Genomic DNA, 12247 nt, shown 5'->3' on the forward strand with positions numbered 1-12247 from the left:
CCAAAAGTACAATTTGATAGGATGGTTTCCAAGCTGACAATTGAAGATATATTTAAACCAGCTTATTCGTATTATATATACTGTCTGCCTCTTTGGGCTTTGTATCTTACATATTTGATTGGAATATACAAATATATATATATATATATATATATATATATATATATATATATATATATATATATATATATATATCACTCAAATTCACAAGTTCATAAGATACCCTTACTAGCTCATAATGGATTAACACGGATCAATAATGTTGAAAGATAATTTGGAGTTTTCAAGTTTAAAATCAGATGATGGATGTAAAGAGCGTGAAATGCTTTTAAAAATATTGTTACAATAGATTTACCAATGTTTTTGTGCCTATCAGATACAAATACAAATTTGTAACCACACCAATCGTTTCTTGCAACCTTCTCATGAACCGCATCCTTGACTTGTCATTTTGTGTCCCCCAAATTAAAAGAAACTAAAAATATTTGTTTATTGACATCATTCGAAACAAGTATGAGCATAATAAATTTATACTATTTTCATTTCATGTGGGTTGCATCAACTACAATCACCGATCGAATGTAATTCAAGAAATCTCTTATAGAAGCCTGATGCGTTATTTTATGTGGTGAAATTATGGAATGAATTGTGGTGATGGGAATGCGTTAAGCAACAAGTTTTCTCAGCGGAATCCAAGTATAAATCCCACTAAGTTTCCTAGTAAGTCCAGGGTCGAACTCAGGGACTAGGGAAAACGGTATTCGGTTATAATTTATAAGAAAACTTTGTGGTAACCAATCAATCAAAGAGTTGTTTTTGGGTTGTTGTTTACGGTATAAAAAGTATGCGGCAAATTTGAGAAAAGATCGATTATGTGGTAAATACACTAAGTATGCGGAGGAACAGGTTGAGAAGGTCTTTAGCTAGCGTTTCCCGTGAATGCATCAAACTATGCGATCATGCTACACTCATGCGACAGTAAATCATTTTCCAATGCAAATGTCGTGCTCCTAGTTCTAGGACGCATGTGATGAATGTGATAATGTCCATAGAGCTTATTCCTAAGTCTCTACTTTCTGCCTATGATTGCAGTAACCAAAGAGGATGTGATGATAAAATTTTCAAAATTAAAGTGCAATGCGATAGTGTAGAATTTGGAATAAAGTCAAGGAAACATACAACCCCCAAATTTGTATTGTCGCCCGCATTATTTATTGACGCATCCTGCTTTGTGGCATTCTTCTTTCTTTGCAATGCAGTGATGAAATAAAGTAGTTGTGTCTTCATGTAGCGCCTCCACAATCGTGTACCTTGATCGCTTGCAAAGAAAACATTAGGAAGGTCAAATAATAATAAAAAGAAGTTAACAAAATTTTTCTCGCTTTTTATTTTTTTAACAGATATAAAGAAGTAAAATGCAGATAGATAAACAATAATTGAAACATCGTAGTAATGAGAGTTCATGAATCATAAGTAAGCAAAAGGATACTCCAGAAGACTTGCGTCCCAGATGATTTTTCTGTTGCATGCCAGCGTAGGGGCCACTCCATTTTCCTTTATTCCGGGTTTCTCAAGTCTACAGAGGTCTTTTCTCGCTGAAAATCACCCCCGCAATATGCCTTGACTCTTTGCCCATTAACCTTAAATGTACGGGTCTCGTCCTCAATAATCAGCTCAACCGCACCATGCTAGTTCTTTAATTATAAAGGGTCCAAACCAGCACGACTTTAACTTGCCAGGAAAAAGCCGTAGCCATGAATTGAAGAGTAAGACTTTTTGTCCGACATGGAGATTTTTACCGCGTAGCCGGCTATCACGCCAACGTTTTGCTCGTTCGTTGTATATTTTGGCATTTTCATAAGCTTGTGTTCTCCACTCATCAAGCTCGACCAGTTGTAGCTTTCCTGCTTCCCCTGCTACTTTTAAGTCGAAGTTAAGCTTCTTCACCACCCACAGCGCTTTGTGCTCTAGCTCCAATGGCAAATGACATGCTTTCCCAAATACCAATGCATACGAAGACATGTCTATCGGTGTTTTATAGGCAATCCAATATGCCCACAATGCATCGTCCAACTTTGTTGCCCAATCTTTTCGCGAAGGCTTTACCATCTTCTCTAATATCAACTTAATTTCTCGGTTGGACACTTCAGCCTGACCATTCGTCTGTGGATGGTATGCGGTGGCCACTTTGTGGAGGATATTATATTTCAGCAGTAGATTTTTGATAGAGTAATTGACAAAGTGGGAGCCTTCGTCACTTATTATGGCACGTGGAGTGCCAAAACGCGTGAAGATATTTTTCTTTAGGAATTTGGAGACTACTACCGCATCACTTGCGGCGCATGCTATTGCTTCTACCCACTTGGACATGTAGTCGATGGCTAACAGAATGTACTTGTGACCATTCGAAGATGGGAATGGTACCATGAAATCAATGCCCCAGACATCGAACAACTCCAGTTCTAGAACGATGTTCATGGGCATCGCATGTTTCCATGAAATGTTACCCGTGCATTGGCACCGGTCACACTTCATCACGTGTCTCTGGCATCCTTAAATAATGTTGGCCAATAGTACCCACTTTGTAATACTTTTGCTGTGGTGCACTACCCTCCAAAGTGTCCACCATATGGTGAATCATGATATTGTGATAATATGCGTTGATGAGCAGCATCCGGTACACATAGTCGCATAATCTGGTCTAACCCCCTCTTATACAGATTTGGCTCATCCCAATAATAATATTTGCATTCATGTTTGAGCCTCTTCTTTTGGTGGTCGGTATACTATTCGAAAAATTGCTCACAAACCAGATAGTTGACTATGTCTGCGTACCATGGCAATTCTTCAATCTGAAATAGTTGCTCATCTTGAAATACTGCGCTCACCTCTGACTCATTGCGGTCAACCTCAGAATTTTCCAATCTGGATAAATGATCCGCAACTTGGTTCTCCGTCCCCTTGCGATCAATTATTTCCATATCAAATTATTGGAGGAGGAGAACCCATCTAATCAGCCTCGGCTTCGCATCCTTCTTTGTCATCAGATATTTTATCGCCGAGTGGTCAGTATGGATGAGTACTTTTGTTCCCAGCAAATATGCTCTGAATTTCTCTAACGCAAATATTGCCGCAAGCAACTCTTTTTCTGTGGTGGTGTAGTTAGTCTGAGCAAGGTTTAAAGTCTTACTTGCATATGCGATGGGATGCAGTATTGTCTTTCTCTTCTGTGCTAGCACTACTCCCATCGCATACCCGTTTGCATCGCACATAACTTCAAAGGGAAATGTCCAATCTGATGCGATCAATATGGGCGCAGTCGTCAGTGCGTTCTTTAAAATCGTGAATGCGTTGTGGCAATTATCATCGAAGTCAAATTTCCTATCGGCTTCCAACAACGCATTTAGTGATCGTGCTATTTTTGAGAAATCCTTGACAAAATGTCTGTAAAATCCGGCATGCCCCAAGAAACTCCTTATAGCCTTTACACTTGTTGGGGGTGGGAGCTTTTCAATTGCTTCTATTTTTGCCTTGTCCACCTCCAACCCGTCTTGAGATACCTTATGCCTCAGCATAATGCCCTCCTTCACCATAAAATGGCATTTCTCCCAATTAAGTATGAGATTCGTCTCCTCGCATCTTTTCAATATCTTCTCCAGGTTGGCGAGACAGACTTCGTATGTGTGCCCATATACAGAGAAGTCGTCCATGAATATTTCAACAGAGTCCTCGAGATATTCTGAAAAGATGGTCATCATGCATCTTTAGAACGTGCTTGGCGCATAACAGAGGCCGAAAGGCATGTGGCAAAAAGTAAAAGTTCCATACGGGCAGGTGAATGTGGTCTTTTCCTGATCTTCGAGAGCAATCATAATTTGATTATAACTGGCATACCCATCTAAAAAGCAATAGAAGTCATTTCCAGCTAGAGGATCCAGTATTTGGTCAATGAAAGGTAACGGGAAATGATCTTTCTTCGTTGCCACATTCAGCTTGCGGTAGTCCATGCAAATACGCCAACCGGTGACGGTCCTTTGCGATATCAGCTCGTTATTTGAGTTGGAGACTACCGTCATCCCACCTTTTTTCAGCACGCACTGCACAAGGCTGACCCACGTTCTGTCTGCTATCGGATAAATGATGCCCATATCTAACCACTTGATTATCTCCTTCTTAACGACCTCTTTCATCGCAGGGTTGAGTCTGCGCTAATGTTCGATCGATCCCTTGTGCTTTTTCTTCGAGACAAATTTGGTGCATACAGTATGTGGGGCTAATTCCTCGAATGTCTGCAAGTGTCAATCCAATCACTCGCACATATTTTCTCAGAATGCTCAGCAATGTATTCTCCTGTTCTTCATTAAGTTCAAAAGAAATAATTACTGGCAGCTTTTCATTCTGCCCCAAAAATGCATACTTTAGGTGGTTAGGCAGAGTCTTCAGCTCTATTATTGGTGCTTCTTTTAAGGACGATCGTGTTGTTTTTCTTTCTTCCTTCACTGTTGGCTCTTCTTCTTGGGTTGCGATCATCTCAACTTCCTTGTTTGTTTTTTCTATGATCGCATTGCATGCAATAATGGATTTGATCGCATCCTCATCTTCATTTTCATTGTCAAGCTTTTCTTCATCATTCAAACTCTGGTTGTCGTCAGATTCATTCAGGTCTTCTTCATCATAAAACTTCATGGCACGGATGATGTCGAACTTGAGCTTTTGTCCATTCACGCTCAAGGTGATCTCTCCTTTGTGCACATCAATCTGGGCACGACCTGTTGATAAAAATGGTCGCCCCAGGATGAGAGGCACATCTTTGTCAACTTCGTAATCTAAGATGATGAAGTCGGCTGGTAATATAAATTTGTCGATTGTAACCAGCACATCCTCCACCTTCCCCTCTGGATGCACCAGAGATCTATCTGCTAGTTGGGGAGTCACGGTCGTGGGCGCAAGTTGCCCCACATTCAGCTACTTAAAGATTGACAAAGGCATCAAGTTGATGCTGGCTCCAAGGTCACACAATGCTTGCCCGATGTACAATCCTCCAATGGAGCAAGGTATAGTAAAGCTCCCAGGATCGCGCATCTTTGGTGGGATTATGGATTTCGAGCTCTGCGTCAAAGCCACCGTGGAAAACTTGCCAGTACCTTTCTTCTTGTTCACCATATCCTTAAGAAACTTCGCATATGCGGGCATATCCTCAATCGCTTCAGTTAACAGAATATTAATATGCAATTATTTTAACATAGTCATGAAGTGGTGTACTGTACCTCATCATTCTTCTTCTTTCTGAGTCTCTGCGGGAAAGGTGGCAACTGTACTCTCACGATCCCTTTTTCTTTTGGCTCTGAGATGGATGCAATTTCTGGCTCTATCGCTTCTTTTTCTCCTTCTTCTTCTCGAGTCACTGCAATTTCGGATTCCAGCGCAATTGGAGTCGTCCGGCTAGGCTCCTTCCTCTCCCCCACCACAATCTTTCCACTCTGCAATGTCATGACTTGACATTGCTCTTTACCTGTTCCCCTGGGTTGCATGGGAGTTCTGTTGAACTCGGGAAGGCCCCTTGCGGTCTTTTCTTGAGCTTGCTCGCTATCTGGCCCATATGTAGTTCCAGGTTGCAGATGGACATCGCCTAGTTTTGAAGCACAGTTTCGTTCTTCTCGATATACTACTTTAACAAACTTTCCAAAGAGGAAGATTGTGGTGGTTGCGAACTGCTGGCTTGACTACTCGTCTGACCGTTGTTTCACGAGAAAAATCTGGGTGGCCCTTCTTTTTGCGCCACTGATTGGAAATTTTGTTGCTGGTTTTTCCATGCAAAGTTGGGGTGGTTCCTCTACCCAGGGTTGTAGGTATTAGAGAATGGATTATTTTTCACAAAATAAATAGACTGTGGGTTCTGTGGACATTCTTCCATTACGTGTCCTTCACCGCAAGTCGCACACCTTGTGGTAGTCTGATTAATTGCATTTACTTGCCCACTATGCGATGTTGGGCTGTTGATTGCGATTCCCTGAATTAGGTTCATCATCACAGTCATCTGACTCTGAAGTGATGCGATAGCACCATTGTTTGCGCCATTATCCTTTATTCTTAGCCTCTGATCGCTCTCTCTCCAGTCCTCGTGATTTTTAGAGATGCAATCGAAAATATTCTTAGCCTCATCATATGTTTTGTCGAGCAAACCACCAGCGGCTGCCGCATTGGCAGTGGTCTGCGAAGCAGGATTTAAATCGTGATAAAAGATTTCCATTTACAAGCAGTCTAATAATTCGTCGTGTGGATAGTCCCTTACTAGCCTCTTAAACCTTGCCCAGGTATCGCTGAGCGATTCATCCATGTCTTTTTCAAATTTTGTTATTAATTTCCTTCTCCTAGCGTTCTTAGTGAGTGGGAAATATTTCTTCATAAACTTCTCTACGACTTGTCCCATGAAGTGATCTCCCCCGGTTCGAGAGAATACGCCCATTTTCGTGCCTGATCACATAGAGAAAATGGAAACAAAGTTAGTCGAACTTCTTCGGTAGAGATATTCGGGAACACAAACGTGTTGCAGATTTCTAAAAAGCTCCAGAGGTGGGCGTGCAGGTCCTCGCTACGCCATCCTCCAATTTGTCCAGCAGTCTGGATCATCTGCAGCATCACCAGTTTCATTTCGAATCGGGATCCATCAAGGGCAGGCCTCATGATTCCTGGAGAAAAATCATAGAGGTTTGGCGATGCATAGTCCCGAATGGGCCTATTGCGATCGTTTGCAAGTAGGATTGGATTCGCCATGACATTGTTTTCGTTTGGTGCTCCGTTTCCAGGCTGCTCCACCATATCGTCTTTATCTGGTTGTTGTTGCTAGCGGCTATCTTTCAATCTTTGTTGAAACGTCCTCTCAATCTCCAGGTTGTAATTCGCCAGAGATCAAGAGCTGCAAAGAAATCAGAAAAATTACCGTTAGCACATTGAATTGTCGAAGTCCCTAGCAACGGCGCCAAAAACTTGATGCGTTATTTTATGTGGTGAAATTATGGAATGAATTGCGGTGATGGAAATGCATTGAGCAACAAGTTTTCTCAGCAGAATCCAAGTATAAATCCCACTGAGTTTCCTGGTAAGTCCAGGGTCGAACTCAGGGACTAGGAAAAACGGTATGCGGTAATAACTTCTAAGAAGACTTTGCGGTAACCAATCAATCAAAGCGTTGTTTTTGGGTTGTTGTTTGCAGTATAAAAAGTATGCGGCAGATTTGAGAAAATATCGATTATGCGGTAGATACAATGAGTATGCGGAGGAACGCGTTGAGAAGGTCTTTAACTAGTGTTTCCCGGGAATGCGACAAACTATACGATCATGCCTACACCCATGCGACAGCAAATCATTTTTCATGCAAATGTCGTGCTCCTAGTTCTAGGGCACATGTGATGAATGTGATAATGTCCATAGAGCTTATTCCTAAGTCTCTACTTTTTTCCTATGCGATGATGCAAGATGCACACAATGACAAGGTGACTGTACACAATCATAACCTATCTCTAGGATGTATACGATGCATTAATAGCAAAAAGTGCTTATTCCTAAGCTCCTATCTCTTGATTATGCGTTCTAATCTAACTCTCCCGAGCATAGGTTCTAACCTGACTTTTCCAAGCCTAGATTCTGTCCTTAGACTACCCTCCCGAGTAACTCTAATGGACGCATACATAATACAAGATAATTGCATAGAATGAAGAACCCCAGTTAAGCTAGCTAAGTGCTTCTCAACCCATTCGACAAATTTAGCTACTCATGCATAATAATCAAAGAGTGAACAGATATAAAGAAGTAAATTCCATTTCTATAGATAAGTTTAAGTACACAATGACAATGGAAGATAAGGATAGAGAGCCTGGTAGCAATCCCTTACTTCCCAAGGCTTTTACACTGTTAACTCTATTATGTTCAAAAGATATTCCTGCTTCCGCAAGAGTTGGCCCTTTCTCTGATCTCGACACTTCCGGCACTCTTCCAAGTTCAGCGGAACGATCTCTCAACACAATCTCGCTTCTCTCGCTTCCACCTTAAATAAAAGAAAAACTAAGAACAAGGTTGCTTTTAACTATGGAGAAAATTATCTAACTGTCGAACTGGACGAACGAACCCCTTCTCTAAAGATTGCCTTCGGCATTTATAGAGCTTCGGGTTGAAAGGCTTCTTCTCTCTTATGATTGCACTGATGGGATGACATTAATTCTCTGTCTGATGCGCCGAATATTTGTCACCGAAAAGTTGAGTGTACTTGCTACAGTAGTTCATTAGCAGCTTGTCAACTTAATTCGGACTCAACCGTCGTCAGCTTTCTGTCCCATCATTATGCTTTTCACCCAGATGCACCCACCAAGTTGCGCCGGCTCTATGCGACAATCCTTCTTGAGCAGATATTTGTAAGCACAAATCACCGCAAAGCCTTGCGGTAACGCTGCGCTTGACCGTTGATTTCTTGTGATCATATTTTCCGCCTTGCATCAACGCATATTCTGCATAAAAATATAAAAAACTGTTTTCATGCGATGAACGCATGCGACCGCAATGTTATGAACTTAATGCTTTTTGGACGCAATCTTATATATTTTGTCAATGCAAACCTTCATTGTTTAATAACTTAGCACTGTAATAACGTGCATTTATGCCCGTTATCAAAGCCTAAAGGTCATAAACACACACTTGAAGTGTCCTTCAGGGTCCAACTCTAACTCATACTATGAACCTAGGTTGACAATTTTCAAGGCTTCCCCAAACCATGGTAGCAAACAGAATGACACTTTAGAAGATCCGTTAGATAAGGTAAATGATCTTTCTTGGCCTACCATGTCCTTTCATAACAAATGTTCACACCATACTCTTGTCGAACGTCTTAGATAATATCCTTTGGCTTAAAATTACGACTACATTCTTATACTTCGATTTTCTAAGTTCAACAATAATTTAACTTCTTGCCTATTTATGATCATGTTTCTACGGTTGATGCAATCATGTGTGAACATTTAAATATTTAGTGATCTTAAGCCCATCAAAGTCCTTAATTTTAACTGACTGAACTTTCCATTTGCAGATTCTTACACATTTTACAACATTTTTTTTTAAATAAAAACAACTACTTTCATTGAGAAAAAAATGAAAGAACACACGCATACAAAAAACAAACCCACAAAAACTCCACTAAAGAAAGGGTTTTCAACTAAGTGTGATATTGTCTAGAGAATAATTACAAAAAACCTTCGAAACCGAAGTCCAAAGAGAAACCGCACCAAAGACCAAACCTCACCATGGTCCTTCTCCACTTCCCAAAACACTTTATTGTTCCTCTTCTCCCAAAGATCCCACAATAAAGCACACACCTCAACAAACCAAAGAAATCGACCTCTCTCTCTGAATGGCAGATGGAGGAGAAATTCTCAATCGTTAATCGAACATCCCTCTTACAAGCAAGAAAAGATCAAACTCTTGCAAGAAGCTATTCCAAACGAATCTTGTGAAGTGACACTCCCAAAGAAGGTGATCAAGGTTTTCCTCTGCTTTTCCACAAATGATGCAAAAAAAAAAAAAGGACCCATTAACGAAAACATCTTTTTCGAAATCTTATCCAACTTATTCACAGGACCAAGAAAAACTTGCCAGGAAAATAACTTAACCTTCTTTGGAATCTTAATCCTCCAAAAAACATCAAAGACCGACTCAACAGAAGGAGAAAGATCCAATAAAATCCTAAAGAATGACTTACAAGAGAAACCCACCAGCAGATCAGGACTCCTAATAACTTGTAGAAATATAAGTTATTATAGCCTTTTATTTAAAAATAATTAAGGAAAATAAAAAGAAAATGTGTTAACTTGAGGTGAATTCATAAAATAATTCAAGTTATGCAATTACATGTTTACAAAAGACAATATCCTGGAATTTATAAATTTTGACATCTTTTGACGCAGGTTTTGGTTAAAAAGAAGCAAACATCTCTTGAAAGATGGAAGCTGAAACCTTGATCACAGAGATGAAAGAAATGCAATATAAACATGCACGCACAGAAAAACTATACGATGAAGATTGAAGTACGCGATGAAACCACAAAATGACTACCGGTTGGTAAACTGTCAAATCAAAAAGCAAGTTGGCAGCCGACTTCAACTCAAGCATGCCAGATCTAATGAATCTGTGACACAATCACATGCCAGATCCAATGAATCTGTGACACAATCAACCGGCGCAGCAGGGCATGGAATTAAATGTAAAGATGTTAGATCATCTTTGGAGAGATATTCATGATACACTTTTTGACACCTATAAATAGCTCATAGCAACTCATGCAAGAGGAAAGGGACTTTTACAAGAGATTGTGAAAGCTCTGTCAAAATACCTCCCACACTCCTTTGAGACCCCAAAAAATGAACAACTTTTATCTTCAACCTCTTAACTTCACATTGAAGATTCTAATTGAGAACTTAGTCTCTTCTCTAGAAAGTGAGAGAGTGTTCACTCTTCATCTCGAGAGCAATCATCATTAGCAAACAGTATTAAAGCCAAAGGAAGCAAGAGTTTGCAACCGACGACTCAATATCTATTTCTATCACTTTTACTCTTGTCCTTCATTTCATATTTTGTATTAAGAACCACACGTTTGAGAACTCTATTATTTTTAACATGAATATGATTACCACACATTTCATCTCAATCATGTTCTCTATCTCTTAATTATATGTAACTAAATTTTGAATTAGTTGAGAAGATAAACTAACATTTTCCAAAAGCATGCATATGTAAAAGTTCATCTTGTTTAATTTGCATTTAACCCAACGCCTAACTCAATGAGAACTTGATTAGGTAACAAGTAGTCAGTTGCTCGAGAGAATAAGTAACTTAGACTTCATTAAACAATGAAAGAATTAGCTTTGGAGATAAAGTTAGATCTTTGTGCAAAATCAACTCAGCATGCATTCTAGAGATAGAACAAATGTGACTTTTGACATATAGAGGTGAATTCCTTGCAAGAAGTTGAAGAATGAATGCCTATGTATGCTATGCTTAAGGAAATATTAGCAAATCTTCTTAACCCTACTTTATTCATCGCTTTTTTACCTCACTTCATCGCTGCTACTTTTAGTGATCACCTAAACAACACAAATCACACTCACTACCTCATCATCATAAGCATTGTAATTATTAGTGTACTTAGTTAGAATTACACTAACATTGCTTATAATTCACACTTCCTGCAAGAGATCACTAAAACATTCAAACAAACTCATTACTAAATCCCTGTGTTCGATCTTGAACTTACCAAAAAACCTTGTTTGGATTTATACTTGGGTTCAAACAAGGAAAACTTGTTTACATCTTTATATTCATTACATACTTCATCTAGGCACGGTTTAACGCTAAAGATTATATATACACACTTCCTGCAAGAGATCACTAAAACATTCAAACAAGCCCGTTACTAAATCCCTGTGTTCGACCTTGAACTTACCAAAAAACCTTGTTTGGATTTATACTTGGGTTCAAACAAGGAAAACTTGTTTACATCTTTATATTCATTACATACTTCATCTAGGCACGGTTTAAAGCTAAAGATTATATATACACAAGCAAACACAAAAACGATAAAGAGAGATAATACAACACGATTTCTACAAACAACTCCAAACACGAACATCCCTTCTCTCGATCCTAAGTCAAAACCCTCAATCAAGAAAATAAGCGATGCCACCTCAATCGTTTCCCTATTGGACAACCAACAACAAAAATCAAAAGAGAGAGAAATAGAGTTCTCCAACCAAACCAAAAAGTCCAACACAACAAATTTTCTTCATGACAAGAATAGGAAATTTCTTACAGAAATTTTTCTTGTACAAAAACAAGTTACCCATCTGAACATCCTCTATGGACAAGATGAACTTAGATGAGATGATGAAGGGTTGATGAGGTTACTTACTCTTCCTACCATTTGTGATCAAATGGTTTAAAGATTCACCCTTTATTGTCGAATCACTCTCCCAACAGTTCTTTATCACCCCGTGATTATACTATGATCATCGACTCTCCCTCTATGATCATCAGATGTTGATCTATCAGTTGTTCATTACTAAATGATTCTCCATCAATGACATTAACCTCGACATTAGATACATTCACATTCTCCACATTAACGTCCATCACATATCTACATCCAAGACTAAATTTCCTATTCCTCAACCCATTTGTATAGTCTCCCAGTTCAAATGAGACAACA

General features: G+C 39.4%; 1 protein-coding gene across 1 annotated transcript; it reads right to left on the reverse strand.

Moving 5' to 3' along the window:
- Positions 1–1674: 1674 nt before the first annotated feature.
- LOC120080951 (uncharacterized) lies at positions 1675–2109 on the reverse strand. The gene has a single exon (XM_039035636.2). The coding sequence runs from the start codon at positions 2107–2109 to the stop codon at positions 1675–1677; it is 435 nt and encodes a 144-aa protein (XP_038891564.2).
- Positions 2110–12247: the final 10138 nt, after the last annotated feature.

The sequence above is a fragment of the Benincasa hispida genome, chromosome 7 (genome assembly GCF_027475165.1).
Source record: "Benincasa hispida cultivar pf3 chromosome 7, pf3_genome.v1.1, whole genome shotgun sequence".
NCBI classification, from domain to species: Eukaryota; Viridiplantae; Streptophyta; class Magnoliopsida; order Cucurbitales; family Cucurbitaceae; genus Benincasa; species Benincasa hispida.

What these genes read in the sequence shown, in the direction of transcription:
- LOC120080951 (XM_039035636.2), bottom strand. Translation starts at nt 2,109, where the DNA reads ATGGTAAAGCCTTCGCGAAAAGATTGGGCAACAAAGTTGGACGATGCA.